At 50.1% G+C, this 27,739-nt stretch overlaps 5 protein-coding genes across 9 annotated transcripts; 3 read left to right on the top strand and 2 right to left on the bottom strand.

Moving 5' to 3' along the window:
• Nucleotides 1–289: 289 nt before the first annotated feature.
• Nucleotides 290–7,022, top strand: tuft1b (tuftelin 1b). 4 transcript variants are annotated; one of them, XM_077743318.1, is made up of 13 exons: nucleotides 290–667; nucleotides 731–927; nucleotides 1,565–1,603; nucleotides 4,872–4,964; nucleotides 5,031–5,105; nucleotides 5,174–5,239; nucleotides 5,333–5,416; nucleotides 5,710–5,817; nucleotides 5,905–6,134; nucleotides 6,215–6,320; nucleotides 6,394–6,477; nucleotides 6,546–6,640; nucleotides 6,752–7,022. In XM_077743318.1, the coding sequence occupies exons 2-13, from the start codon at nucleotides 841–843 to the stop codon at nucleotides 6,822–6,824; spliced, it is 1,140 nt and encodes a 379-aa protein (XP_077599444.1). In that variant the 5' UTR covers nucleotides 290–667; nucleotides 731–840; the 3' UTR covers nucleotides 6,825–7,022. The 4 variants fall into 4 exon arrangements, with proteins under 4 accessions (XP_077599444.1, XP_077599443.1, XP_077599445.1 ...); XM_077743317.1 differs by lacking the exon at nucleotides 290–667 and adding an exon at nucleotides 4,719–4,788 and having other exon boundaries at nucleotides 750–927; XM_077743319.1 differs by lacking the exons at nucleotides 290–667; nucleotides 731–927; nucleotides 1,565–1,603 and adding an exon at nucleotides 2,583–2,938 and having other exon boundaries at nucleotides 4,842–4,964.
• Nucleotides 7,023–7,243: 221 nt separating this feature from the next.
• Nucleotides 7,244–9,015, bottom strand: LOC144214709 (protein C1orf43 homolog). Of its 2 annotated transcripts, XM_077743323.1 has the most exons (8): nucleotides 8,700–9,015; nucleotides 8,439–8,586; nucleotides 8,269–8,370; nucleotides 8,046–8,154; nucleotides 7,921–7,974; nucleotides 7,686–7,852; nucleotides 7,558–7,616; nucleotides 7,244–7,478 (listed from the first exon to the last, which is right to left on the bottom strand). In XM_077743323.1, exons 2-8 carry the CDS (start codon nucleotides 8,499–8,501, stop codon nucleotides 7,271–7,273), a joined length of 762 nt encoding a protein of 253 aa, XP_077599449.1. In that variant the 5' UTR covers nucleotides 8,502–8,586; nucleotides 8,700–9,015; the 3' UTR covers nucleotides 7,244–7,270. The 2 variants fall into 2 exon arrangements, with proteins under 2 accessions (XP_077599449.1, XP_077599448.1); XM_077743322.1 differs by having other exon boundaries at nucleotides 8,439–9,015.
• A 33-nt stretch (nucleotides 9,016–9,048) lies between these two features.
• ubap2l (ubiquitin associated protein 2-like) lies at nucleotides 9,049–18,333 on the top strand. Its single transcript, XM_077743324.1, is given in 29 exon segments — nucleotides 9,049–9,197; nucleotides 10,319–10,457; nucleotides 10,621–10,698; nucleotides 10,800–10,910; nucleotides 11,060–11,231; nucleotides 11,296–11,397; nucleotides 11,473–11,518; nucleotides 11,929–12,035; nucleotides 12,106–12,165; nucleotides 12,380–12,432; nucleotides 12,516–12,601; nucleotides 12,674–12,860; nucleotides 12,927–13,125; nucleotides 13,195–13,499; nucleotides 13,569–13,807; nucleotides 13,809–13,926; nucleotides 14,009–14,048; nucleotides 14,147–14,333; nucleotides 14,417–14,483; nucleotides 14,560–14,869; nucleotides 15,048–15,136; nucleotides 15,214–15,267; nucleotides 15,341–15,422; nucleotides 15,495–15,715; nucleotides 15,798–15,897; nucleotides 16,370–16,522; nucleotides 16,661–16,728; nucleotides 16,910–17,107; nucleotides 17,192–18,333. Coding segments are annotated over 28 exon segments (3,627 nt in total). The 5' UTR covers nucleotides 9,049–9,197; nucleotides 10,319–10,358; the 3' UTR covers nucleotides 17,288–18,333.
• Nucleotides 18,334–18,505: 172 nt separating this feature from the next.
• On the top strand, nucleotides 18,506–20,580 carry hax1 (HCLS1 associated protein X-1). The gene is made up of 7 exons (XM_077743321.1): nucleotides 18,506–18,704; nucleotides 19,105–19,337; nucleotides 19,402–19,565; nucleotides 19,635–19,698; nucleotides 19,770–19,909; nucleotides 20,123–20,228; nucleotides 20,352–20,580. The coding sequence occupies exons 1-7, from the start codon at nucleotides 18,640–18,642 to the stop codon at nucleotides 20,420–20,422; spliced, it is 843 nt and encodes a 280-aa protein (XP_077599447.1). The 5' UTR covers nucleotides 18,506–18,639; the 3' UTR covers nucleotides 20,423–20,580.
• A 200-nt stretch (nucleotides 20,581–20,780) lies between these two features.
• znf687b (zinc finger protein 687b) lies at nucleotides 20,781–27,673 on the bottom strand. Its single transcript, XM_077743310.1, has 10 exons — nucleotides 27,529–27,673; nucleotides 24,614–26,764; nucleotides 24,271–24,530; nucleotides 24,019–24,203; nucleotides 23,770–23,946; nucleotides 23,538–23,700; nucleotides 23,131–23,457; nucleotides 22,965–23,065; nucleotides 22,787–22,874; nucleotides 20,781–22,626 (listed from the first exon to the last, which is right to left on the bottom strand). The coding sequence occupies exons 2-10, from the start codon at nucleotides 26,748–26,750 to the stop codon at nucleotides 22,042–22,044; spliced, it is 4,023 nt and encodes a 1,340-aa protein (XP_077599436.1). The 5' UTR covers nucleotides 26,751–26,764; nucleotides 27,529–27,673; the 3' UTR covers nucleotides 20,781–22,041.
• Between the last annotated feature and the right edge of the window lie 66 nt (nucleotides 27,674–27,739).

The raw sequence follows: 27,739 nt of genomic DNA, 5'->3' as shown, positions 1-27,739 counted from the left end.
TATGTTGCATCTGCTCGCATATTTTTGTAGGCCATCCGAGAAAGAATCTTATGAAGACTTTAAAAAGTAGAGAGAAAAAGCTCACTAGTGCTAGACAAGAGCTTACGTCATGTTTTTTCTCACTTTGGCTCTTTCGCCCAGTCCACTCTGCTTGTAATCCTTAATTAGCTTTACGGTAATTACTCAAGACATGTAGCTCAGGGTTGTCCAAACTATAGCCTACTGCCCTTTTCCCTTTTTTTAGCCTGCAGTAAATGATGAAAATGTCCTTAAATATAACCCACAAAGCAATGTTTACATATGTTCTGCTGCATGACTCTTTTTTACCACTAGAGGGAGCTTGGCTCATTAACTGTATCTTTTTGTTATTCCTAATCATGTAGAAGACTAGAATTTCAGTATTTTGTTTTCTTCGACTTAGATATACAGTACAATAACCCTTACATGAGAAAAAAAGTACATTTTAGAGCTTTTGTGACATCGAGAGAGGAAAAAGAGGAAGAAAATAAGCAACATTTCCCTAACATTTCATCATTTGTCTTGAGTTTAAACATCCTACAGGTGCATTCATCTTAGAAGGAAAAACGACTTTTCTTTTTCCTGGAGTGGACAACTTTTTAACAAGAACATGAAGTAAATGAACTGAACATGGAGTAAAAGACTGGAGGTAAACAAGTAGAACACTCGTGAGGTAAATAAAGCTGAATGTCAACCCTTATCCTATTTACAGGTGGCCATACGGAATTAAGTCGACTGGAATGAAGTGGACCAAGGCGTCGTTGCTCTTGCTGTGGAAAAATGTGACTAACAGTCGCTGAAAAAAAATCGACTGCCGAGGCCATGGAGACACTTTGGAGCAGATTGAGACCGTGGAGTAAAAGGCGGCGCAAATGTTTGACCCATGCGACCCACGGCAACGTCTCAAAGGTCAGAACCTTTCCTTCTAATTTGTCCAAATAGCTAAAAGCAAATGTTTGTGTTATATCTGACTTTTAATCAGGGGTGCAGTCAATGTAAAAAAAAATGTTGCCTTTTCATGAAAATTAGATGAAGGAAAGTGAGGTGGTGCTTGCTTTTTCCAAACGATGCCAAAAATGCAAAAAATTCAAAGTGATGTGACCGCAAGGACATTTAAATCAAGGTGTGGCTTTTATTTTGCACAACAGGTGTGGCAAGTTAATGATAATATATAAGCAGACCAAAATAGCAAGTTGATAATACTTTTTCCTTCACTCGCCTGAAATGGCGTGCAGTTATTCATACTAAAAAAAAGAGTATTATTTGGCATGGTTTTTTATAATTTTTTAAATTTCATTAATGGATTTTATCACTAGAATTTAAGTGACACGCACCTGTCATAGAAAAATATAATAAACTCATCTAGTTGAAAAGAATTCACTCCATTCTGTGGTTAAATTACGGTCACGAGAGGTCTGGTTGCCGTGGCAACTTGAGTGGGGGGAAAAAAAAGAACAGGTGCAAGGTCAGCCTCGTAACGTAGACACACTTCTGTGCTAATCTGTCATTCGTTTGTGTTTTGTCTACGCTCTTTCTCTCCAACAAGATGTCAGGAGGGACGACGCAAGGCGACCTGCGCTTCACCGTAAGTACAATTTCAATCAAATTGAACTTTGCAATATGCTCATATTTTCCACTATTTTCTTGTGTGAACACAGAGAAGCCAAAACAATAGTTTTATGCCCTTTGTCTAATTATGCACATTAATTATACTTTTGATGCTACCGGCTGGGCAAGAATGTTGTCATTAGTGTTAATGAGCTAATTTTTCCAATGACGTCGTAGCCACTTGGCTATCTTTTTAATTGTTTTCCATTTTATTGTCAAAATTAAGCTTTTAGTCAAAGGTCCATTGACTGGAACCTATTTGTTGATGCAGCCTTGTTGTATAATCTTAGTTAATGATGAACTAACTGACGACGCGTCACTCTCTGTACTGTATGCACTGTCCTGTACTCAAATACTACTTAAAGTCCATGTCAACTTCAAAACTGCAGTTTTTTTTTCAAGTTCAAAATGTTAGTGTAATTGTGTTTGCATTGCGTTTAAGCCCTCGAGCCATTTAAAACTCCAAATATTTAGAGTGGCATGCAACTCCACAATTTTTTGGCCCTATGATTGAGCACATCAACCTTGACTCCATGTTTTCTTTTTCCGTTTAGTCAAAAGACACTTTGCCATGCCGCTTCGTCAATGTGTTCCGCCAGCGTGAATGAACAGATTAGAAAGAATCCGCGGAGCGAAAAAGAGCACACTGTCGAGCCCCGACAAATACCGTGGCGTCACGGAGGGTTTTGCCGGGAGGGCCAAACGTTCTAGGAACTCCCTTAGCCTCAATTGCCCTTTTTGTATTTTCTCTGCCTTTTTGCGCTTTGACATCTCTTAAAGGACTCCAAAATATTGTTTGGTGTCAACAAACATTAGCCTAGCTTGCGGCTTATATACACTCATTTGTTTTGAGAATACAAATTCCTCCTTTGTTGTATTGACTAAAAACACTTGGCAAGAAAGTGGGTGTGTTGACACTGTCACACTTTGTGTGTGTGTGTGTCGGACTCTTGATTAATCTTCCTTACGTAAGACATTGAACACAATGCCACCATTGCCACAACGTCGTCTTGCGAGTCGATAATTCATTCCGTACTATAACAACAAAGGATGAATGTGCTTTGCATTGAGTTTGGCCATCATGGTAGCCCAGTAGGAGGCGTTAGAGCAGATGTAGTTTGATGTGTTAGTTGAATCATCCTGAGGAAACAGGGTAGGGCAGCAGCCTCACCCAGCCATTTAAGGCAAACGTGCTTCCCACGCTCTGACTCTCTCTCACACAGACGTACACACACACACACACATACACATGCCGGCTGTCTGGATGCCAGTTGATGCCGGGAAGACCACCTTGGTAGTCATCTCTGAGCAGGTAGATATCGCTACAATGCGTTTGTTTTACCCTGTTTATAGCCGGCAATTGTAATTGAGTCAGAAATGCTGGCTGTGACTCTTCTAACATCATATTTGGAATAAATCTTTGTCGTAGCCGAGTAGCCATTAGCTCGTTTGACAATTATAACCTGTGTGATCTTGGTTGGATGTTAGATTTTGACTTGATTAAGAGGCTCAATTGTCAAAAAAAACTGAAAGTGGTACAAAAATGACCAACCAAAAACTCATTTTATAGATGCTTTTTTCCACACCAGATGATTAAACCTAATTGTTTCCTGCTAACTCTCCCTTTGCGTTCTTCTTGCGAATTTGAGCCCAAAATTTCTCAATTGGAAAGACGCCAAGCTCCAGACGTCATTATACCATTTCTTGCTAATCGTTTAACTGGCTGTTATTTGTTTTGTGGAGTTGCTGCGCTACAAAAAAAAACTCTTGGAATTCACGTGCCACCGGCAACCCGCCAATGTCACAAATTTTGATGTACGGCCCGCCAACCTGGACGCCACATTTGCAACAACCATGTTAAAAAGCACACTTTCCTCAGGGTTGGGCTGGTTGGCTCTATTTTTCTTGGACGCGTTTGGACGTGTCAAAATATCCGATTTGGTTCTAGAACGGCATTTTCACTGACTCGGTAGTAGTTGTTGTTTGTCAATGGGAATTCGCTAATAGCGCTTTCCTCACGTGATGGCAAAATTAAGAACAAGTATTTCCACTTATTTTTGGCTCATTATCTCATCTTGCCTTGTGCTTAGTGAGGGCAGAACATGCCCTGATAAGAACACCAATTTGTTTAAAATCTTGTCAAATATAGTTATTATTTTCCCAAAAGTACTGTTTATTATTTCATTAGAATGTATGTTACACCGTTATAATCGTAATTAGCTGCTTTCCTCTACGTCTTGTCCTTTCACGGCTAATTAGTCTTAGCCTAGCTCGCGCCCAAATTTGCGACGTTTCCATTGGAAATTAACGACCCAACGCGACATGCTGGGAATGTGTCATTGAGAAGCGTCGGTGGTGATTTAGTGTACGGCGCCATGGTGCCAAATCGCCTTGTGCTGACATTTCCAGCCGTCTGGCGGACGGACGCACGCACGCACGCTAGGCCTTCTGGGAGTTTACCAGCCGAGCGCTAAATAGCCACGTGCTAACTCCACAACAGAACATTTTTAATTGAAACGTATGGCTGAAATAAGGTGACTTGTTTTTTCAAATTTGATAATGTAGTACTACTACTACTACTAACTGATAATACCATATTGTGTTAGTAAATCAGGTGTATAGAAACACTTTCCTGTTTTTCTTGGACGTGGTTATGACCCGAGTTGACCTTTCCCCTCTTCTTACATAACATGTCGCTTCCACGGCAAGTTTTGTTAGCGCTTTCAAGAGAAAAGCCGCCGTTAAGTCGTTAAGGCTAGCTATTCTTCAACGGGATTAGCCACCTTCGCCGTGTAAATACATTTAGAAAAAGGCCTCAGTGAGGGAAAAACAATATTTTGATGAGTCACGACGCTAACCAGATTTTTTCCCTTAGAAAAACATGCAAAATACTTCCCTGAGGTTTGGAGGCTTGTTTAGAAAATGGTTTCAAAATACAACAAAACCAAAACAACCCGCCCGTGTATTTCCTCTGAAATTCTCTGCTAACACGCTTCCTCCTGCAGTGTGTTTACTGGTATTTTCCCCCGTTGCCATGGTAAATGGTGTTTGGTGGTTTGGATGATTGTTTTTCCTCTCGTGACGCTGCCCAGGGGGTGTGACGTGACCTTCACGCGGGTTGCCGGGCAGCCATTGGCCACGGCGCAAAACTTTGGGGCCATCGTGCGTATTATAGCCACGCCCCCAGTTTTTTTTCTTATTTTGTATTCTCTGAGGTCCACTTATCTGGCACATCTGCCACGCAGGGCAGCAGTGTGGCGTCGGCCAGGAATCCGGAGCAGCAGCGAGGAACGGCACACATCGTCTCCCTCCCGGAGGAAAGCGTGGAAGTCGTCAAAGTGCGTGAGGCCTTTTTACCAACCCAACTGATTGCGAGGTGACATTGACGCGGCGGCGTGTGGCAGGTTTACTTGGACAATCGACCCGAGACGACGGACAGCGTCAAGATGTTGACGGACGAGGTGTCGCAGATCCAAGAGGTGAGCATGTCGCCACTCGGAAGTATTATGTAGTAATATAGCATATATTTGTTTTTTTGAATGGCCAGGTGAGGTACTGTCTGAAGACTTTGAGAGAGCAGATGGCAGCCAGACAAAATAATAATGTCAAGAAGGTAAGTGGGCCAAAAAAAAGTGAATGCTCAAAATGATGGAAAAAAATCAAATAAAACAAAAATAAAGCCCTTTTTTTTCCTTCTTTTTTTCAGTATCCGGCCAACAGCTACGCAGTCCACAACACGGCACCCATTGTTAACGGAAACAACAATTGCAACAACTACGCTGACCACAACGTGAGCTCACTTTTTTATTTTCACCGCTGTGTTTGTTTGGGTGTGTTTTTAGGCATGTACCATTGTCTTCATATATTTGGGTAGATTTTATCTGGCTCTATCAAAGTTATTCTGAAATTGATTCATTGATACCCAACATACTTATTCACTCATTTATGCATATTTTGGGATAAATTGGATTTTGCATTTCTCTAATAATGATAACGGGACATTTTGCATTTTTTTTTCATTTTATTGATTGTTGCCTGCCATCTGCATTGACAGGCTTTTTAAAAGAATTATTTTCTCCTCAGGAGGATGTCGATAATCACGTTCAGAACTTGCGAGAGGAAAGCAAGCGCCTCCACGCCCAGATAAAGGCCATGGAGAGTCGGCACCGGGAAGAGCGCCATCGACTGCAGGTGCGTGCGCGTTCCTTCATTTAGTCCAATTCCTCGAAGGATGCTCGGCAAACGGATCCAGTCAAAATGGACTTGACTTCTCCACAGGCGGAGTCGGAGCAGCGCCGAGCCGATCTTGCCGCGCAGTCGGAGCGTCTCCGGCGGGCGGAGGCGGAGTCCGCCGAGCGAGGCCGCCGCGTGGAAGAGCTGCAGGGGCTGCTGGGAAACACGGAGGCCGAGAGCGGCCTCCTGCGGGACCGTGTGGCCGCCGAACGGGCCGAGCTACTGCGGCTCCGGGCCCAAGGCCAAGGCGGGGAAGGGAAAGAAGAAGAGGATAGGTGGGTGACTGAGGATTCAACAGTCGTCGGGTCTTTGGCCGGGCCAAGTACCAGTGCAAACCTGGCCTATGTGTCCGCAGGTGTAGCCAGTTGCAGACTGAAGTGGTCCTGCACAAGGAGAAGATTCACCACCTGGACGATATGCTAAAGAGTCAGCAGAGGAAAGTGCGACACATGATCGAGCAGGTACCTTCCTGAGCTGGACAGGCCATCCCACAATAAAAGCCGGCCTGACTTTTGCACCTTTTGTGTCTGGCAGCTGCAGAACTCCCGCACCGTCCTGCAAGAGCGAGATCGAACCCTCGGGGATCTGGAGGAGAAAGTGGCCTTCCTGGAAGCAGAGGTCAGTTGCCTTTAAATGGTGACATTCCTGACTTGAAATGTCTTCAAATGATGGATGTGTGCGCACAGAACCGGGAGTTGCACGCCCACATGGAGCACTTGCTGTCTGGCCAAGAGCCCCCACCGCTCAAGTGTGCAGAGAACAAGCCGGTAGTCATCTACAGGTGGGTTTACGCTTCCTCTTCGTTGGCCAACAGGACACCCTATTATAGTTGAAAAAGTAGACTGACAGCACCGTGAGAGTTGAACTTTTCCGCTTTTTTTCTTTATATTAGCAAACCTCTGACGCCATCCACGCACGGCAACAAGCCCCTCCCTTTCATCAAAGTCATCGAGATCAAGTCATAAACGACTGCATTTCGAGGTCCTCGAGAGCATTTTTGTCCCCAATGCCAAATTAAGTGCGTATAAGACTGCGTAGATGTGATACGGCCATCGCAAGTGACTACTGATTTGGAGTGGATGTTTATTTAAATGTAGATAGATACTGTATATGTGCACCGACGGTTTGTGTTCGAAATCGGTGAATAAATTGGATTTACACGATCTGATTTTATCTTTTGAACTGAAAAGCAGAATATGTAGAATGCAAGTTATAGTTATCTTACACTACCCTCTTGTGGCCCAAGACAGACACTACATGGAGGACTTCAGTTGAATACATACACTGACCAAACACCAACACTTTTGTACACAAATCAACATTTTAATCTGACCCACCCATAAAAAAAACTATTTACAGAAACACACAATAATAAACAGCTTCAATAATAGTAAGACTTTTAAAAAAATAATCACAAAGTGCTCTCCAGTGTATTATAGTTGTCTTTGAAACTCTTGAGCTCCAGGAAGTGTTTGGGCCTCTTGCTGCGTGGGCCGCTGGACGGCAGGTACGTCACTTGGATGGTGGACGGAGCGCCGCGGGCCGGAGAAGCCGTCAGATCCATGGCCGCGCGCTGGTGTTGCTCCTCCGCGTTGCTGTTGCCCAAGTACGCCTTCACGCTAAAAGCACCAACAAAGAAACGGATTAAGATGGCGCCGTTGGATTCCCAGCTCCGGAACACAACCAAAATGAACTTACGTGTCTGCCAATTCGTCCAGCGCCTGCTGATATTGAAGAAATTCGGCCTCTCCGAACACCTGAAAGGGAAGCAAACGATGAGGTCCCGGGGCCCCGAAAGCGGACCGCCGCCAAAGCCGAAGCCGCACCCCGGTGCCGTGGCGGGCGCTGTCGTATCCCTCCAGCAGGCGATCGATGAGGGTGCCGCGGCTGCTCTTGATCAACGAGTGCGAGTTGCGGACCTCCAGCAGCCAGCTTCGGAAACATCGGCCCGTGAAGGCGTTGGGGCTGCTGCATATCTCCTCCATCGGGATGCCTGATAGCAAAAGGAGAGCAAATGGAGCAAATGTGAAGGGGCGCCAATGTTGATGTCTTCTCGCTCACCTGAATCCCGAATGGCATCCAGGGCTTTCATCCTGTAGAGGTAATTGTAACAGCCTGTGAAAGAAACTCATTGAGAATTATGCTTCTTTTGCCATTGATTTCAAGGAAGGGTCACAGGAACTCACTGAGCTGCGATCCACGCCTCAGCCTGACGTCTCTTTCGTGAAGGAGACGGGGTTCAAAGCGGATCTCGTGAACTTTCGACAATCGAGAGTCGATGTCTTCTCGTAAACCCTGTAAAAAAACATAACTGATTAGCTGACATTGATGGTAACAGATTGGACGTCTATTGCTGTCATTGGCAAGTGATTGGCTAAATCTCAACAAGACAAAGCTGGTCATACGCACTTTTGGAGCATTATGGCCGATGGGTGCGTGGGGGCCCCTCCGAGATCTCATGGCGAAACGCATAATTTGCCTCTTGACGAAAATGAAGAGCAGCACGAACACCTGTCAAAATGAAAGCAACGTCAGCGTAGACACGACGACAGCAAGGTAAATGTATGTATTTAATTTACCAAGCTTCCGTAGGCCATTACCAGCACCACATTAACACCAGACAGCGGCGGCGAGTCCGCCATTTGACACCAGTGTTGAGAAATGTTGTTGTACTTTACCAGCTAGCTCCAGCTAGCTCCCTCGTTATCAGGTTGCAAAAGCAGCACTCTAGCGCAAAACCGAGGCTAGGTTATAATAGTGTGTTACGTGACGCATAACTGAGAGAGCGTATCTTTTTTAAATACTGTTTTAGCAATGTAATGTAGCGAAAGTTGGCTCACTTTTCGGCTAAAGCAGCTAGCTTGACCCGGCGTTGTCGTCTTCATCACAATTACCGTAAACGACAGTAACAAAGAGCACTAAGAAACATAATTATTATGAATGGAATTCTCCATGTTAGTGTATTACAGTTAAAACACATTACTGTATCGGGGGTTTTATGTAAATAGTATTTTTTCACCTTTTTTTTTTACAGGAGTGATGTGATGCTTTTCATGGTATTTACAAATGCCAAATCTATGCAATGTGTGTGTTGACATTTAAAAAAAAATCTATTTTTATTTTATTCTTTTAAACGACACTCGTATTTGCATTCGCCGGCACATGCTACCTTTGATGCGCACTAGTCGCAATGACATGTCACGGACCCGGAGTAAAAAAAATAATAATGCTTTATTAGTTAGTGATCACATGTTTGTTTGTCCAGTTTCCTCCGAGCTCTGTGCGGTGTTAGACCACATGACACAGCTCTCGGTGGTGTCAGAGTGGCAGAGAAACAGGTAAACGGCGGTTGTTGATGTCGCGCGTGTGGGAGGAAAAAGTCCAGACTTTCGTGCGTCAGTTATTTTTCACCCCCCACTTTGCGATAATGTTTATCGTGTCCGAAAAGCGTCTCGCAAGGTCGGGCTACTAGACCACTTGTCGGCCGGTGTGTGTAGTCCGGAGCCGGTTTTTTGGTCAGTGTCGTGCTCTTTGTCAATTGTGTGTGTGAAGAGGGTGAATAAGGATGACCAGCGGCCCAATCTTTAAATCTTTTTAACACTGTTTACTGCCAGCAACGCGAAGAATGATTATCGATATTTGTGACGGGGTGTTCTTTAATATAGCTCCGAGCTAACTAGTTAGCCTTAGCCGTTAGCCACGTCCAGTTAGTTGTTCACCTAGCGTGGCTAAATCGTTAGCATCTCACTACCGGGGAAATGTTTTGATGTCGAGCAACGCCAAGACTTGTATTATCACACCCGAGTGGTGCATTGAATAGTTTTTGAGCTCACGTGATACATGTGGTGAATTGACAGGTAAATGCGGTATTAATCGTCACTCGCCAGGTAGCGTTAGCTTCGTGCTAAAAGTTAGCTTCGTCGCCATGAGGTGTAGCCGCTTGAGGCGGAAACCCACCAACACTTCAAAGATGGATCTTTTTTCGCCCATTGCTTCCTTCCTAACCCCACCTATATCATGCTTTCTCTATTTTTGAAGCTCAAATGAATTGTTCGATTTGATGGGCAGGCCTAGTCGTCGGGCATGTTTGTTTGTGTGTCAGTCCAAGCCGATCTTTTTACGTAACGTTCGAGATTAAGCATTCGTTTTCGACAACGAGTGGGAGAGTACATTAAAAACGTAAAAAATGGCACTCCTCTGGCTAGACAAGACCTTTCCCCCTTGTGTGCCAGCCTAGTTTACCCCCCATTGCGATGTTGTTTCAACTTCGCCCAGTGTTCCAGCTAGCATTGGGTTTACTTTCATTTTTGACTTGATGTTTTTGACCTGGAATCTAGTCGTTGTCGCTGTTGTACCTTGGAACTGTTATCTCGTGTGCCCACACCTCTCGCTCGCTATGTGTTGTGTTCCTGGAAGTGTGTAATGGGGTCACTCAGATGTGGACATTCTCTCTTCTCAGGTGTGATTCCTTGTAAATAACTTGTTTGTATATACTGTAAATGATGACGTCCATGGGCGGAAACCGAGCCCGGGGCAGCTGGGAACAAACGCAGCCAGGCCAGACGCAGAGCCAGACACAGCACAAGCAAAGGCCTCAGGTAAGAATGTCAACCTTATTAAAGTGGAATGTGCCATGTCAAAACTGCCCCATCATGTGAAATGGAGTGCACTTTATTGACAGTATGGAGGTGCTCAATGTGCACTGCTCGAGATTGTTGTCGTCTTTTGAAGCTGAAATGTGCGTGCGTTTTGTGCCAACAGGCTACGGCAGAGCAAATCCGACTGGCGCAGATGATTTCAGACCACAACGATGCAGACTTTGAGGCAAAGGTCAAACAGGTGAGAAGGGGGGTCGTTGCATTTTGCCCGATTTTGCGTCAGGGCGCCAGGACCTCGATGAGCGATGGCGAGATGACACGGCGACTCTTTCCCTTTTCTAGCTGATCGACATCACGGGCAAAGACCAGGATGAGTCTATGATCGCACTGCACGACTGCAATGGGGACGTTAACAGAGCCATCAACGTCCTACTGGAGGGTAGCCTAGACACCGTGAGTCACCATTTTTGACATCACCCGAGACTGTGGTTCATCTCATTGTGGGATGCTGCGTCACTGTTTCCATTTTGGGAGAGCGTCCTCCGCACGTCTCCCCGTGTGGTCATTTTAAAGATGGAAGATAAGAGTCTCTTTGATCTCAGGAATCGTGGGAGATGGTGGGGAAGAAAAAGGGCGTGTCGGGCCAGAAGGAGGTCATCCGGCCGGAGATCGCAGACGACGGGAAAGAGAGCCGGGAGAAAGCGGAGAGGGACATGGCGCGTCGGCGAGGGGTCGGCCCCCGCCGGGGCCGCGGAGCCGTCCGAGGCAGAGAGTGTACGTCTTGTCGTTCCAGCTCGTTTCTTTCCTCCACATCTGATTCCCTCTTTGGCCGCTGTAGTTCGGAGTCAAGAAAACGGCTTGGAGGCGGGCAAGCTGGCCCTGGTGGGCCGGGGCACGGAACGAGGCAGGAGAGGGCGCGGGCGAGGACGAGGCACGCTCGGTGAGTTGCGGCCGCTCGAGTCCCCTTCGGCGTGCCCAGTCTGGAGCCGTGCTTTGTCTTGCGCCCCCCTCCCAGGAGTTTCGGGCCGGCGAGGAGGCCGATTCTCGGCGCAGGGCATGGGGTAAGGAGAGAACACCTGCATATCCTTAAAGCACCAGAGAGGGCTTCTTTTGTTCCACTCTTACCTGTTGCCATGGTCACAGGCGTCGTACCAAGAATCTATTGTTTCGTCTTAATCCACATTAGAGTTGGACGCCGCTCAAGTCGTCGAACAAAAGGCCGCAGACTCTCCAGATCATAAAAACCAAAAGGACGAGCCCAGTTAGGGTGTCGTGTCGTAAAAAAAAAAAATCTGAGGCGAGTTGTCCTTGAAATGCTTAAGGGGAGAGATACAATTGTTGAGATTTTTTGGCCATGTGCGATGACATTCCTTCAAAAGAACACAACTCCCGACCGACTCGAGGCCTTGTCACCACAAGCCAATGAGCGGTCAAGTTTTTGACCAAAATAAATGCTTTGTTTATTCCTCAGAACATTCAACCCTGCCGATTACGCCGAGCCTAACCAGACGGACGAAAACTACGGCGGCGGTAGCACCTGGAACAACACGGGGGGCGCCGAGACGGAAGAAGGAGCCGGTAAGGACCACGACGATCCTTACTTTATACGGTGGACATTTATTAAAAGTAAGGACTTTTCTTTCTTCAGGATTGGAGTACGCCCAGGGAGATGGAATGACTTATCCGCCCAAATTTGAGTCCGGCCAAGGTAAACCCTCGAGACGTTTTGCCTTTTGACTGGGCAAATCAAATTGAATTCTGTAAACACCCTCACTGAGAAAATGCGCCCTCTGCTGGACTTCTGAATATATTCCGCAAAAGAAAATGGTTCAGAATTGCTGCAAATAATGAAGTGTCAGTGTCGGTGACCTACTTCTCGAGCCTGTCACTGGTGCTGAACAGATTTATGCCTCTACTCAAAGGTGCCTGGAGGACGCCCACAGAGGAATGGGGAACTGAGGACTGGAATGAGGATGTGAGTGCCCCATTTTCCCCCTCCGAATATGGAAATTCAGGTGGAAATTGAAATCTAATTTCCTAACTTTTCTGGCGCTGCAGTTGTCCGAGACCAAAATATTCACCGCTTCTAGCGTGGCGACCGTTCCACCGCCGCCAGAGAACGTCACCATCACCAAAGGACAGAGGTGTGGGAAAATCCACCCCGGGCCAAATCCTTCCCGATGCTAATTTTTGCGGGTACGCTGTCGTTTCCGTAGGATTGACCTGGCGGTGCTCTTGGGAAAGACTCCCCCGCCTTCCTCGTCGGAAACGGAAGCCCAACCCGTGGCCGAGGCCGCCCAGCCCTCCTCCGCCTTACCCCAGTCGCTGGTTTTCAGCAACACCAAGCAAGGCCCCCCTCTCTCCCAAGCCACTTCCAACCCGGCTTACACTCAGCACAGCATGGTGAGTGACAAGCGGGACTTGTGGTCTGGCCGCACGTGGTGACTTAACGCGCCCTTTTGACGGCAGGTCAGCATGCTGAACAAGAGTTTTGGGGACGTCGCGGAGCAGAAGGGAAGCAGCGGCGGGACCACGGGCTCCCAATTCCTGGAGCAGTATAAGACGGCCCAGGCGCTGGCTCAGCTGGCCGCCCAGCATTCCCAAACGGCCGCTCCCGCTACCAACCCTCCATCTTGGGACGGCGGCGTCAACTCCAGGGCACAATACGGTGAGAGCAGGGCGAGCGAGCGCGTCCGACTCAAAATGGAATCTCAACCCGGTCCTTCTCCCGGCGCAGATATGAAGTCTCAAGCTGAGTCGGCCATCCACGTGCCCTTTGCCAAGCGGCCGCCCTTCCAGGCCGCCACGGCAACCACGTCGTCCGTGTTGGAAGCTTTCCTGCCTCCCGCCGTCGCCTCGTCCGCTTCTTCCTTGCCGGCTCAAACCACCGTCTCCTCGCTCCCCAAAATGGCGGCGATGACCACGGCGGCGGCGGTTCAGCGGCTTTCGCCGAGTCCCTCGGACGCGCAGGCTTGCAGTCCGCTGCCTCTGCAGCAACACAAACTCCGACAGCAGAAGAAGAGGACTTCCATTCCGACAAAGGTAGAGCGGACGAAATGGCCAGAAACATTTTTCAGCTCCAATTGCTAATCTTGCGCTTGTTTGCATCAGATTCCGTCAATGGCGGTGGAAATGCCCGGTTCGGCGGACATCTCCGGCCTTAACCTTCAATTTGGAGCGCTGCAGTTTGGCTCGGAACCGACGCTGCCCGAGTACGAGTCGGCTGCCAACGCGACGCCCGCCACCCCCATGCAGAACAGCCTCTACTCTGCCCCCAACAAGTAAGCGGAGCCATAGAGCTGCCTCTGGCGCGGCTCACGTAAAAGTGGGTTAACGGAAGGCGCAGTGAGTCAACTCTGGCTCTTTTTCCAACTTCAGCCAGATGGATATGTACGAGCAGAGAGGGCCTCCGACGCGACGCTACGCGCCCTCCGTCTCCTCTTCCCCGCAGAAGGACTTGCAGCCAAAGGTAGGCCAGATGTCGCCACGCCCGGAATATTCAAGCCCGTTGCCATAGAAACCGGTGGGCTGACGCGTTGTCGCTTTTGCAGAATGGCTACACTTCGCTACAGGCGGGGCAATCTGTGGAAGGCAAGTCGTTTGGATTCTCCTTGAGGGGTGGGGAGGGGGTACTCCTTTTCAATTGTTATTTGATCAATATTCCACTTGTTTTGCCTTTCCTTTCATAGCTGCAGCAGGTTCTGCAGTCAAACCCGCGTCGGACTCGGTCGCGCCACCACCGGCGACGGCCAGCCTTTCGGACGCCGGCCCGGGTCCGGCCTCACTGCTGATGACCTCCAATCAGACGTCAATGGGCTTGATGGGCCAAGGCGAAGAACTACCACCGAGTACCATGCCGCCACCTCCGCACAACAGGTGATGACGCTAGCATCCAAGACTGGCAGATTTGAAAATAACCCGATTCAAGCGTTTTTTTTTTGTTTTTTTCATTTTTCCAGTGCACTCTCGTCACAGCAGAACAGCCTGGCTCCATCTTCGGGTCGGACCCCCAACTCAAGCCTAATGGTAAAATCAGCGCAGCCGTCGTCGGTCCAAGTCATTTGAGTCGCAGAGTCTTGAGAGCAGATCTTTTCTTGCGCAGAACTCCAACATGGACGGCGATTCTAGCCTCCACTCCTCCTCCTTCCCCTCCGCCTCGGCCGCCGTGTCGTCGGCGCCCCCCACGTCGGCGCCCGCCGCGACGCAGGTTTCCCTGGGGGGCCCCGCACCGGTGTCGGTCCCGTCCGGCCTGGGCCCCCCCAACAACATGTCCATGGGGCTGTGCGCGCCATCCGTGGGGGTGCAGGGCATGGCCCCGTCGCCCGCCGCCATTTCCATCTCTGCCGCAGCGGCCTCCAACGCTCCTCCCTCGGTGACATCCTTATCATCGCGCAGCTCCGCAGTATCCTCAGGTAAGGCATATATTCATCACTGTTTTTCAGTCAGATTGACTGGATTTGACCTTTTTATTGGCATTAAGAGCACTTGGAACAAAACATATAAGTGGTAGCTAATGGTAGCTAAAAATCCAAAACACATTTCCTAGGCTTTCAGTGTGACATCTAATTTTTTTCCCCCTGTCCAATGTAGGGAAAGCACCTCCAAACTTGCCCCCCGGAGTTCCCCCTCTACTCCCCAATCCTTACATCATGGCCCCGGGACTGCTACATCCCTATCCAGTGAGTGCGCCGCCGTTTGTAAAAGCGCAATTCATTGCACGTACGTGGCGGCGCGTAATAACAAAAGCACGTGTCAGACTCAGGTGTACGGCTACGACGACCTGCAGATGCTGCAGACCAGAATTCCGTTGGTAAGTTGGAATTCCTGGCCAAGTGTTGGGTGGTTTCCCACCAAATGTTGTCATTCTCTTTGCGTGGCTGCAGGATTACTACGGGTTTGGATTTGCCACCCCTACGACAGCACTGACGAGCAGAGACGCCGGGTTAACCAATAACCCGTATTCTGGTGAGACGTTATTTAAAAATCACATTCATTCATTCAGAAGCATTTTTTCTTAACGGAGCATCTCCTGCTTAGGCGACTTATCAAAGTTTGGTCGAGGCGACGCATCCTCGCCGGCCCCCGCCACCACTTTGGCGCAGAATCAGCAGCAAAACCAGACGCAGGCGCACCATTCCACCCAGCAGCCCTTCCTGAATCCGGCGCTGCCCCCCGGCTACAGTTACACCAGCCTGCCCTATTACACGGGCATGCCGGGGCTGCCCAACACCTTCCAGTACGGCCCCGCCGTCTTCCCGGTAAGGCTCGGACTGGGAGGGGGCGAAAAAAGTCAACAAAACCAAGAAAATGTTCCCCGCTGCATTCACGGGATTCTTTCAGGTGGCGCCTACCTCGTCAAAGCAGCACGGCGTGAATGTCGGCGCGGCGGCCACACCCTTCCAACAGGCTAGCGGCTACGGTTCCCATGGATACAGCACTGGTAGGCCTACGTGCAGGTTTTTGCGGCTAACCTTAGTGAAGTAGAACACAGCCTTTACCCCATCTCATTTGTTTTTATATAGAACAGTATCAACATTTATAATTGATCATGACTCTTATTCTTTTTAAATCACACAAAAAACATTTCTCACTCCAACCCATTTAGTAAAACTAAATAAAAATGGGAAGAATAGGAGTCATGAATAAGAGCCATTTTGGATGTTCTCTTATCCCCAATCCGCCCTTCTAACGCTTTCCCTCCAGCAACTTTTTTGGGTTGCTGCTTTGCCGCTTCCTGCCGTGAGTCAAGCTGACTTTCCACCTCCCCTCAGCCCAGCTTCCCGCTTTCCTCCCCCTCACATAGCACTTGCTAACAATACTAATCATATGCCCAAAGGTGGTCAGTTGGCAAGTGCTCTCTGGGGCCGGTGGGTCTAACGCTGCGGGTCGCGGCTGTGTCTTGACTCTTGCAGGCTATGAGGATGTGGGTCAGGCTTCAGGGAGTGGGGATTTCTGTAAGGGCGGATACGGCAACGCCGTGGCCGCAGCTGCGGCCGCCGCTGCTGCAGCCGCTGCCGCCGCCGCGCAAAACAAACCGGCCAACAATGTCAGCGGGCCCGGAGTAGGTGAGTGGTGGTGCTGCTACAATTTCCAGAAGCTGTGTGGTGGATTCACACAAATTGTTTCCCAGTCATTTGCTCTGCCCTGTTGTTTTCCACATTTCCCGTGATTGATTGCTTTTTTTTCCCCCTCGCCTTCCCCAGGAGTTTCTGTGACCTCGAGTAACACGGGAGTACCGGATATTTCCGGTTCTGTTTACACAAAGACGCAGGCAAGTCCAATACCTTAAAATTCACTGAGTATTTCTCCAAAGTTGATTGATGAAAGGAAATATAAGTATACAATTTAGCCGCACTGGTTAAGGAGTGTAGCTTCCTCCTGCTCTAAACCTAAATGAGTCTGTCATGAATGTAATAAGTCTTGAATGCCTTTTCTTTCTTTGGTCCTTCCAGCAGTCGTTTGAGAAGCAGGGTTTCCACGCCGGCACGCCCACGGCATCGTTCAGCCTCCCCTCGGCTCTGGGTAGCGGCGGTCCCATCAACGCCCCCGCCCCTGCGGGCTACGCCCCGGGCCCTTTTATGCATATCCTGGCACCGCACCAGCAGCCCCACAACCAGATCTTACACCACCACCTGCAGCAGGACGCCCAGGTGAGATGTCTTTTCACTTTTTTTTAGTTTTTTCATCCGCTTTTCCCGTTCTCACCTTTTTCTCCTGTCCGCACATTTGCACAGAGCGGCAGCGGCCAGCGCAATCCGACTGCGTCCATTCAGCAAAAGTCTCAGATCAACAAGTCTGCGTACAACAGCTACAACTGGGGGGCCAACTAACACCCGAGGTCAGAGCCCCGGATCCCCTGGAATACCCATCTCCGTATCGAAGGTTAACTCCTGCTGAATTTCCCGGCGCGTCTGCCGGGGAGAATGAATGGTTAGAAAAACATGAGGTGACACGGCGCCTTTCGCGGAATTGGTGAACTTGGCACCGCCCCCTTTTACTCGCGTATGTCACATTTATTTCTTTAAAAGAATGTTTCCCGTATGGTTCTGTATGTTGATGTATTCTCTGCAGTCTACACCCTACACTTTTTGTTGTTGTTGGGAGGATTGAAGTAGTAATGCAGGATGGTGGTGATGGAGAAGGCCTCTTTTCTCTTTTCTCTTCCGCAAACTATTCCATTGCTTGATTGACCTTTTTGGTTTCTCCCCCAGGCCCTATTTTATGTCCCTTTTTTTAAGTTGGAAGAAGCAATTCGCAAAAATTTGTTAGAGTTGTGAAGTTTATTTTTTACTAAATATAGATATATATAAATATATAAGCGAGCTGGCTTGGAGTGAGGATGTTTGTCATGTGGTTGCGTGCATGTTTGTACACATAAGACAAGTTGGGGGGCGAGATGGGGTTACTGTGCTTTTGTTTTTTGCCTAGCACAGAATTTTCATAGTGTATAAAACATATGTACAGTTACTGTTACCATTTGAATATTATGGCTGGTTATCCAAGAATCCTTCCCAAAACCAATCCGCCTTCCGATGTTAATAATCCAGTAATGTCTCGAGTTAAGTAGACCTCTCCATGCGCCGCCACCCTTTCCTGCACATTTGAAAGGAAACCTTCCAGCATCCAATACTGATGGACAGACTTGTACTTTATGGGTTTTGTTTGTTTTTGTCAGTGATTCTTTTTTTTGTACTGTGCATTAAAAAACACAATTGTAAATGGAAAAACTTGTCTTGTACATACAAACAAAAAAAAAGTACTGTAGTGCCTGTTTGTTCGCTTTGCTCCGCTGATTCCATGCAGATCTTATTAGAGATTTTGTTTCCTTTTTTATTTTGTAAAAATATATAAATATTAATAAACAAGGACAAAGACATTTTCATCATTTTGGGGATGTGAATGACTTAAAGTCTCCCGGTTTTGTTTACTGTGGTCTAGTTAAATTCTACTGAGAAATGACAACACAGTCGTCTTATGTGATTTTTCGTCGTAAAAGTAAAGTGAGTGAAACGAGAATCTGGTCTACAACAGCCTCTTGCTGTCATTACGGTAAAACAAAACACTTTACGGCAGTGAAGTTTTCTGATCAGTAATCAGTGGCACCTGCGTTGTTTACATTCCACGCACTTTGCCGCCAGCACGTTTTAATAATGTTATCGTTTTTATCGTGAACCAAGCCCAAATGAGCGTTTTTGATTTATTTCGTGGTTTCTTCGGGGTCCCCAGTGGTCGCTTTGGTGGCCGAAGGTGAGTAAAAACGAGGCTAAAGTAACATTTGCTATCTAGCTTTTAGCTAGCAAGTGTATCGTGTTGAAGTGGGCTGTTTTACAGATTAACGTGACGTGCATTTAATGCCGTGGTGTATTTTACATGATAAATATTGTTTCCCAGCCATATAATTATGAGTGAAATATAATTTAGGCAGACTATTCGCGCCTGACGTAACATTACAAACTCCAAATATAAAGTTAGCTAATGCGGTGAATGGTGAGTTAATTCACCGTTGTATGTTCGTTATTTTTTCCTTTACTCAAATTTGCCTTTATCAAATGTAACTGCACGCCCTCATAAATTCAAATAAAACATTTGTGAATTTTCTACTTGGCTTATCATTAGAGAGCAACTTTAATATTTTTCCATTTAATAGGGAGCCATTCTTCGATGCCATGACCCGGGAAGAGGAAGACGATGACGAAGACGACGGCTTTTACTTTGACAGTTTCCAGGGGGACGCTCAGGACCCCTTTGATAGCGCCTGGAAGTTCGGTTTCAGCTTCAGTCCTGACGGGATGAGAATCCAAGAACCTCCCATGTTTGGACACATCTTCAGGGAGATGGAGGAGATTTTTTCCCATCTTGGTGGCTGGGATTCACATTCAGGTAAATGCAGAATGCCACCTAGGAAATTGTGGGCTGCGTGATGTGACGCCATCTTGTGCCGTAGGTGTTCCCAGTCTCGCACCACCACCCCGTCCGGAGGGAAGACACGGGAACCCCCTTCGAGACTTCATGCTCAAATCTCCCGATAGTGAAGGACGGGGTAGAAACGATTCCCATCATCCGTCTTACGAGTCGCCGCAATTCCCGAGCTCCTCCCCCTTTTCAAAGGTAAATGAAATGTCAGCGATATCCAATTTCATGTGGCAATATGTCAATGACTCTTTTTGCCTTTTTTAGTTCAATGATGTCTGGAGAGAAAAGCTACCAAAAACGGCAAAAGACGAGCGTAAAGAAGACGGAGGTGGGGGATAATTGACTTTTGGTGCTTGGGAAAAGTCATTCTAATTCTTGTTTCCATCTTCATTTTCCTAGATCTGGATTCTGCAGTGTCCTCTGGCGGTCTGGATCAGATTCTGACAGTACCCGACGAGCTAGTGCCGAGTCGGCAGCCCCGGGGGCCCAGGTCCTTCTTTCACTCGGTCACTGTCACCAAAGTGCTGAAACCTGACGGGGTATGTCCATTTCTCTCACTCTATAATACTTCTTTTTTATTTTCATCTACAAAATAAAATGAAAGCAGTTACAAAAATTGCAAGGCTGAAGGTAGTATGCCAAAGTTAGTGTGCTCAGTGTAAAAAGATGAGATTTTTGCCTTTCTGATTCTTTGGTAAGCCTTTTTTTAACCACAAAGTATAAGCATATTTTAATTTGTATCTCTCGACAAGACTTTAGAAGAGCGGCGCACGGTCCGAGACGGCCAAGGAAACCAGGAAACCACCGTTACTCGCTCGGGAGGCCACGGAGGTGGAGAGGGAGCGCAAGATCAAATGGGTCAGTACACGCCACCTACGTTTTTGCACATTGCGCCTGCCTACTTTAGCAAAAAGTGTACTGTGGATTTTAGCATATTGCTGTATTTTTCCCGTGCTAATTCAGTCCATGTGCTTCTTTCAGGTCCTCACTTCTCAGGCATGCGGGACGATGATGGCGACTTCTTCACAAAGATTTTTGGAGGTTTTAAGTGACCTTGGTCATAAAAAGCCCACATTTAATTGATCTTGTAGGTTTGTCAATTGCAAGGTGAGGTAATAATACTGAATGAGCCCGGCGTATTTATTTTTGTATGGCCCCCATAGTGCTGGTTGAATGAAAATAAAGGAACATTGATGTTTGTGATGTGAAACATTTTGCCTTTTTGACGTTTTGAAATTGTTTTTAAAATTTGCACGGCAGGTGGATTGACTCGCGCTGCAGGTTAGCCATTCGCCTGCGTTAGCACAAACAAGGCAGGTTTCGAGCAATGAAAATGGAGCACATACGGTAGGTCTATCCTTCTTTAAACAGTCAGTCGGACATGTTTTTTTATCGTCACAAAATGGCAGGTTAAACAGTCTCATTTTAACATTTATTTGAAAACCGCACAAAAGTGTATGCATGGCATTTTTAGCAAGCAGATCACAACCATGGAAAAAAAGAACAAATGTTCCACTATTGTCAGCTATATAAATATGGTATGACGTATATAAAAAGAAATATAAACAAAAGCGTTTTTTTTCTTTTTCTTTAAACGTTATAAAAGAAACGCGAGTATCGATACACATTGATTTCCTCCTAGTGGAGTGCTCGTTTGATACTTGAAATAAAAAGGAACAGTACAAGTACAAAGACTACACATATTCACATTATCATAGCAAGATTTGTTTTTTCTTGTAGTGTCATTATTTATTTACAAAAAAAAGAAAGGGAAAAAATAAGCAGGCACTAGCCATCCCTCTATTGTCATCACAAACACCAAAGTCACTAATTATCCTGGCCATCTCGCAGACGCGTTCAATATAAATAAATAATGTAAGAACAAATCCAAATTCCGGGGAAATCGGTAAAATGACGGTCGTGCAGCGGTAAAGTTTCACTTAAAAGGGAGGGTGTCCAGACATGCATTAAACACGGAGATGGTATAAATATTCTAGAGCAAGTAGTTCTCAAGTCAAAGTTGCCGTTTGATTCATACACATTTTTGATATACCTCCAACTGAAGGTATCCTAATAACTCCCATACTTCATCTCAGGGCCAACAAAATCCTTTGTTAAGTACTCCGTTATTAGTATTTTTTGTGCTTAAAAAAATTAAAGTTGAAGTCATATCTCAACTAAGTGGCAAAAAAATAGTCATTTTCGTAAAATGAGCATAAAATTATGTGTTTGGGCCTGATATTTTTTACTATATTTACTGTTTACATAATCATAAGTAATGACAAGCTATTGATGGGCATGGATTTGTCAGTTTTCTGCCACATGTCACAAATAACGGCTTAAAATACTAATACACAGAATCCTAAAGAGTAACTTTCAAAGGAACTTATAGTACATCATTTTCTGTTATTCAGTGAAAAACTCCAAACGTACCGTCGAATAAAGTAGTGCTTTTCTGCCATCTTGTGGCTCAAATAGGAAGTTCGGAAATAACTCGATTTTTGCTTTTGGCCTCGAGTTGACTGTATTATTCCCTTAATTGTTTTCAAGTACATTTCAATGACTTATTAACTTTCTTCTGAACAGGTCAGTATTTTGCTCGAAAACCCGGTTAATGGGATGGCGGCTCACCCGGAGTCCAACAGTTCCAGAACCCTTGCTTGGTCACCCCCTACTGGGGTTTGTCCGTCTTGTGCGCCGTGAGGAAGGCCATGCCGTGGGTCCGGAAGTGGGTGTTGAGGTCCGACGCCTTGTCGAAGCGCTGTCCGCACACCCTGCAGATCAGGTTGCCGTCGGCGTCCTCGCCCCCGGCCTGAGGAGAGGCGGCGCCGGCACCCAGCCGGGGCGAGCCGTCCGGGGATGCCCGCCCCGGCCCGCGGTCGGCCTCGCCCTGGGCGTCCCTCACTCGATGAGTGATGAAGCGATGTCGCCCCAGCGAGCCGGCCGAGGCGAAGCAGATGCCGCACTGCAGGCACTGGAAGGAGGCGGCGTCGGCGCGGTGCTGCGGGATGTGGCGCTGGAACTCGGCGCCGTCTTCCGTGGAGAAGCCGCACGGCACGCAGCGGAACCCCGCGCCGCCGCTCTCGTCTTCCGGCTCGGCCGAGGCGCGGCTCCTCTTGGCGGGGGCGGTGCCCCCGTCCTCCGAGTCTTCCGGGGCGTCCTCGTCCGCAGGCGCCGCGCCCTCGCCGTCCTGTTCCGGAGGGCCGCCGGGAGCTTCCGTCCCCGTGGCGGCGCGCTTCCGGGTCATAGGGGCCGCCTGAACAAAAAAAGGTGAGGAGGAACCCAATCACTTATTTTTCTATCTTGCAAACAGATTGCTAAAAGCGTTCCATTTTTTTTCAGCCGATGCTATCCCAATATCGTCCGGGAGGTCACCCACCGAGGTCATGAGACGAAAAGGAGGAGACGCCACTCACCTGCCCGTCCGCACTCTTGTGCTTGAGCCGGATGTGTTTGTCCAGCAGGAAGCGGCTGCCGAAGGTACGTTTGCCCTCCGTGCAATACCTGACACAACATCAATTCGCCGTTAGTCGTGCACGTATCGTCATAGAAACGCAAACGTCAGTGAGTGTAGGCCGTGCAATTGTTTCTTACTGGCAATGGAAAACCCTCTTGTTGCCCTCGTGAATGACTCTCTCGTGGCGCCTGAGGCTGGACGATGTGCTAAAGTTGCCCCCGCAAATGCGACAAGGGAACTGGGACAAAAAGATAGAGTAGGGTTATCACCACATTTTTTTGACAAAAAGTCGACGGAAGTCACCTTGCCGTGCTCCATTTTGACGTGGCTGAGATAGTCGTCATTGTCGGTGAAAGTGCTCTGGCACTGCGGGCAAGTCCACTCCGCGGGGGCCCCGGCCGTCGGCCCCGCCGAGCCGGGACCCTCGTAGTCTTCGTCCCCGTCGTCGTCCTCTTCCTCCTCCTCTTCATCGTCCTCCTCGTTGTCTCGCCCCCAGTCCTCGCCGTCCGAGTTGTCGGGCTTGGGTGGGGGCTTGGCCTTGGGGGCGGACACCGGGGCGGGGGCGGTGGCCATCGCCGCGGGGGGCTCGGAGGCGGATTCTTGTTTCGCCGCCGAGCCTCTGTGTGCCGTCTGATGGCAAAAGCCGGGTGGGGGTTTTAGCGAGGAGAGCGGGCCGTCGGAAAGGAATTTCGCGGCCCGGCTCGCCCTACCTTGATGTGTTCCATCATGGAGCCCTTCTGCGCGTAAAGCTTGGTGCAATCGGGACACTTGAAGACGTGCACCTTCTGCTTGGCCAGATGCGTGTCAAAGTGCATGTAGAGCAAGGGCTTCTGGGTGAAAACCGTGTCGCACATCACGCACTTGTAGATCATCCTGCCCGGACAAAACAGCGCCGTGTTAGACGGCGGAGAGGACGCCGCCCGTCGGCGGGCACGCCCGTACTTGGCCTGTCCGCCGGTCAGCGTCGGGTGCTGCGTGCCGATGTGGCTCTGGGCGCTGGGCGCCGACTTGAAAGCCATGGGGCAGCTGGGGCATTTGTGGAAAACCTCGCAGTGGGCCGTCTGGATGTGGGACTTGATGGAGTTCAAGCCGCCGAACACCACCTGGCAACTCGAGCACCTTCCCACGGACACGCGCACAAAGGCTCAGAAAAGACGCCGAGCTCGGGCTTTCCCGAAGCTCCGCCCTCACCTGTAGCCGATGCGTCTGGCAAAGTGCAGGCAAGCCTCGTCCAGGTGAGTCTGGAAGGCGGCTTGCCGGGCCACGCCCCCGCACTCGGGGCACACGTGGGGGGCCTTGTGCTTGTGGATCCGCTGGTGGGCCGACACGGCGCACGAGTTGGGCAGCATCATGGGCGGGGAGCACTGGGAGCACGTCTGCCGGAAAAGGGAGGGAGGCCCCAGTTAGCCAAGGAGACGGTGGAGCCGGCGGGAAAACTCTCACCGAGTTGGACGCCGCCCTGATCTGCTGGAAGTGCGTGACCATGGCCGCCTTGCTGGAAAACTGCGTCTGGCACTCGGGACACTTGTAGTTGTTGTACTGCAGGCCCTCGGCCTTCTTGCACGGCAGCGGCATCAGAGCCTGCGGGCCCTGGGGGGCGCGCCGCACCTGCCGGGGCGGACCCCCGCCGTCCTTCATGGGGCTGGAGGCGGAGCCGGAACCCGAGGCGGCGGCGGAGGGGGACGAAGAGGAGAGCAAGCCCGCTAGAAGAAAAAGAGCAGTCAGTCGGGTGGAGGCGAAGGCCGACCAGTTAGCCGGTCTTGCTAAATAGCACGTGAGCGCTTACCGCCCACCGGCGTCACGTCCTGCTGCCCGATCATCTGCTCCACGGTGACGGGCCTCATGACCAGGTGCGAGCACTGCATGACCAGGCCCCGCTCCTTGTGCTCGCGGGCGTGCAGCAGCAGGCTACACTTGTTGAAGAACGCCAGCCGCTTGGCGCAGTGGTTGCACGTCACCTCGATGCGCAGCGAGCGCCGGTCGTAGTGGCGCGCCAGGCTGCGCTCCAGGGCGAAGGCGTCGCCGCACTCCAGGCAGCGGTAGCCGGAGGCCGGCAGCGGCAGCCCCCACTCGGGGGGCGGCGGCGCCGACAGGTCCGGCTTGTAGCTGGGCAGCAGGTTCTTGCTGTTGAGGATCTTGTTGAAGGCCTCCACCAGGCTGGACTGGCTGCGCGAGATGACGGCGCCCGCGCTGTTGACGATGGAGGCCGGCTTGCCCGAGTGGGGGGCGCCGCCCGCGCCGTTGGGCGACCCCTTGGCGGCCGAGCGGGCCCCAAATTTGCCCGACGGGCCCACGCCGGGGGCGGCGGGCAGGGCCGCCGATTTGGTCACGTTGACGGCCGTGACGGAAACCTTGGCCTTGTCCGAGGCCGCCAATTTGTTCTGCACTTTGGTGGCGGCGGCCAGCATCACGCTGCTGGCGGCGAGCGTGGACACGGGGAGGGCGTTCAGGGCGCTGGCGTTCCCTTGCTGCTCCGATTTTAGACCTTTGCTCACCAACACCTTCCCTTTGGGGTCCAGGCCTTTGCCGCCCAGGGCGCCTTTGGGGGCCACCCTGGTCACCGTCCTGGTGATGCCCCCCGTCGAAGTCTTGATGGTCTTTATTCGGACTTTGAGGGGCCGGGAGGGGGCCCCGGGCACGGCGGGGGCCGCGGTGGGGGGGACGGCTTTGGCCTTGCTCTCCTCCACCACCGTCTTCTCCTCGCCGCCGTCTTCCGGCTTGTCGGCGGCGGCGTCCGCCGCCTTGTCCGTTGCGTTCCCCACCTCCATCTCTTCCTCTTCCTCCTTGGGTTCCCGTAGCTCGGAAGACGGCGGCGTGGAGGCCGCGGCGGGGCTGGAGCACCTCTTGGCGTGTGGCGCTTGAGCGCCGGCCTTAGGCGCCTCCGGTTCCGGGCTCTCCGGCGAGTCCCTCTCCTCGATGACGTGCTCCGGGTGCTTCTCCTCGGGTTGCGGAGTCTCGACCCCGGCGGACGCCGAGCGCGGGCTCGGCGACGCCTCTTGGGGGGCGTAGCCCGGCTTGGGCTGAGGAGGAGCGCCGGGTGCCGGCTGGGTTATATCCTTGTAGCGACGATTCATCTGAGCGGAAATGGGCGAGTCCGGGCTCTCCTGGATGACCAGCGGACTGTCCAAATCTGCGTCCGAGTCCTCGTCCTCTTCCTCCTCCATCGGCCGGTAGTCCGCCATCTTGGGGGCGCCGTTAAAAGGCTTGACGTGCGACAAGAGGGTGCCGGGCGGGGCCGGAAGAGCTTTGGAGGGTGGGAAGTAAGTCGGCGTCAATCCCGCCGAAGACGCGGAGGGCAGCGCGGCTTTCAGGCCGTCCGCTCTGTCCTGTCCCGCGTCCTGCTGCTGTTGCAGAAGCTGCATCTTCCTGGCCCGGCCCACCGGATCTCCGGAAGCGGGGCCCAGAAGAGGCTTGAGTCTGTTGAATATGTTCCCTCCCTGCTTGGCGGACTTGGTGGTGGCCGAAATCTCCGCCGGAGGTTTCGGCGCGCTCAAGGGCCAAGGGGCGCCGTTGGACTGGCCCACGGCCAGCGGGACGGCAACGCCCGACATCCCAAAACCGTTGTGATTGAGAGCGTCCGATTCCACCATCCCGCCGAGACGAGGGCCGGCGTCCGCCCCGGCACGGGCGATGACGTGGATGGCGTCCGGCTGGGCGTCTCCCTCGTCGTCGTCGGCCGCCGCCGTCTCGGCGTGCACTTTGTTTTTGACGATGACGCTGACGATGGACGTGTCCCCCTGCACGTCCGAGGGGCTGAGAGACCCCGCCCCATTGTCGGGCTTCCCCAGAGCTGCCCCGCCGGGCCCGTGGGGCGCTCCCTCCGCCTCATCTGGCGCCGACTGGATGGCCTCCTTGGCGTCGATGTCCGGAATGTCGAACGCTGCCAGCAGGTCGTCAAAATCTGGGGTCTTCATGTCCCCCATTACGGGTGTGACACCTGAAACAAAACAATTTGACTGCATGGGTCACCACAATTTGAACTCTCTCCTTACTAAAATCAGGATTGCTGTTCCCGTCCCAAAAACTTGGGACTGCTCACCCGCCAGCCTCAGACCACAGGCAGTGTCCCGAGAAAAAAACCGAAATGTCAAGCACGGGGGATTCGAACCCAGAACATTTAGCTGCGAGACAAACGTCCTAACCACTATATCGCTGTCAAACGCATTTATTATTTTTTACTTTTCAGCATGAATAACACTGACGTTTTTAATAGGGACAAATAATACGTGATTTTTTTCCCCCTTGAGGCCAGAGTGCAACATCGTTTAGCATTAGCTGGCTAGCCCGCTAGCCTCCAAACCCCTCCTCGTAAAATATTTAATCATGAACGGGGAGCAAATGAGGCTTATTTTGTGGTTGTAATGCGTGACTGACATGATGGTAATAAGTGACGCACAAGACGTCCGAGCATCCCCGTCTTTCCCGACGGCGACATCGGCTCTGCAAAGCCCGAAGGATCGCCCCCCCTTCTCTAGTCTCTCCCCGACGGAGGGCGGCTGGCTGGCTGGCTAGCTGGCCAGGGAGACTGGAGAAGAAGGGGGTCACCGAGCTAACAGGCTAGTCTTTGGCATTTGGAGAGAGATCGGATGAAGATGAAGCAGGGGATGGGACGTGTTTACAAGACGTCCACGACGGCGCAAAAGTGGGTCGGCCTGGCCGAGGGCGATCGAGTTCACAATAGAAGCGTTTTTGATTGTTTACCTGTCTGCGCGATTTCCGAATATCCTTAGCTCTGCTTGCAGCTGAAAATGCATTGGCTTCCCGTCACGTGACCGCTCATCTCCAATCCAGGCCCACAAACTGCAGCGAACCGCATTGTTTGGACTCTCAAAATAGACCTCTACTGTACTCCTCTACTTGCTCAATTAGCTCACGTCACCAATTATTTTGACACATATAGATGTAAAATTAG

Source organism: Stigmatopora nigra, chromosome 21 (assembly GCF_051989575.1).
Source record: "Stigmatopora nigra isolate UIUO_SnigA chromosome 21, RoL_Snig_1.1, whole genome shotgun sequence".
NCBI lineage: Eukaryota > Metazoa > Chordata > Actinopteri > Syngnathiformes > Syngnathidae > Stigmatopora > Stigmatopora nigra.
This window is presented reverse-complemented; position numbering and strand designations above follow the sequence as displayed.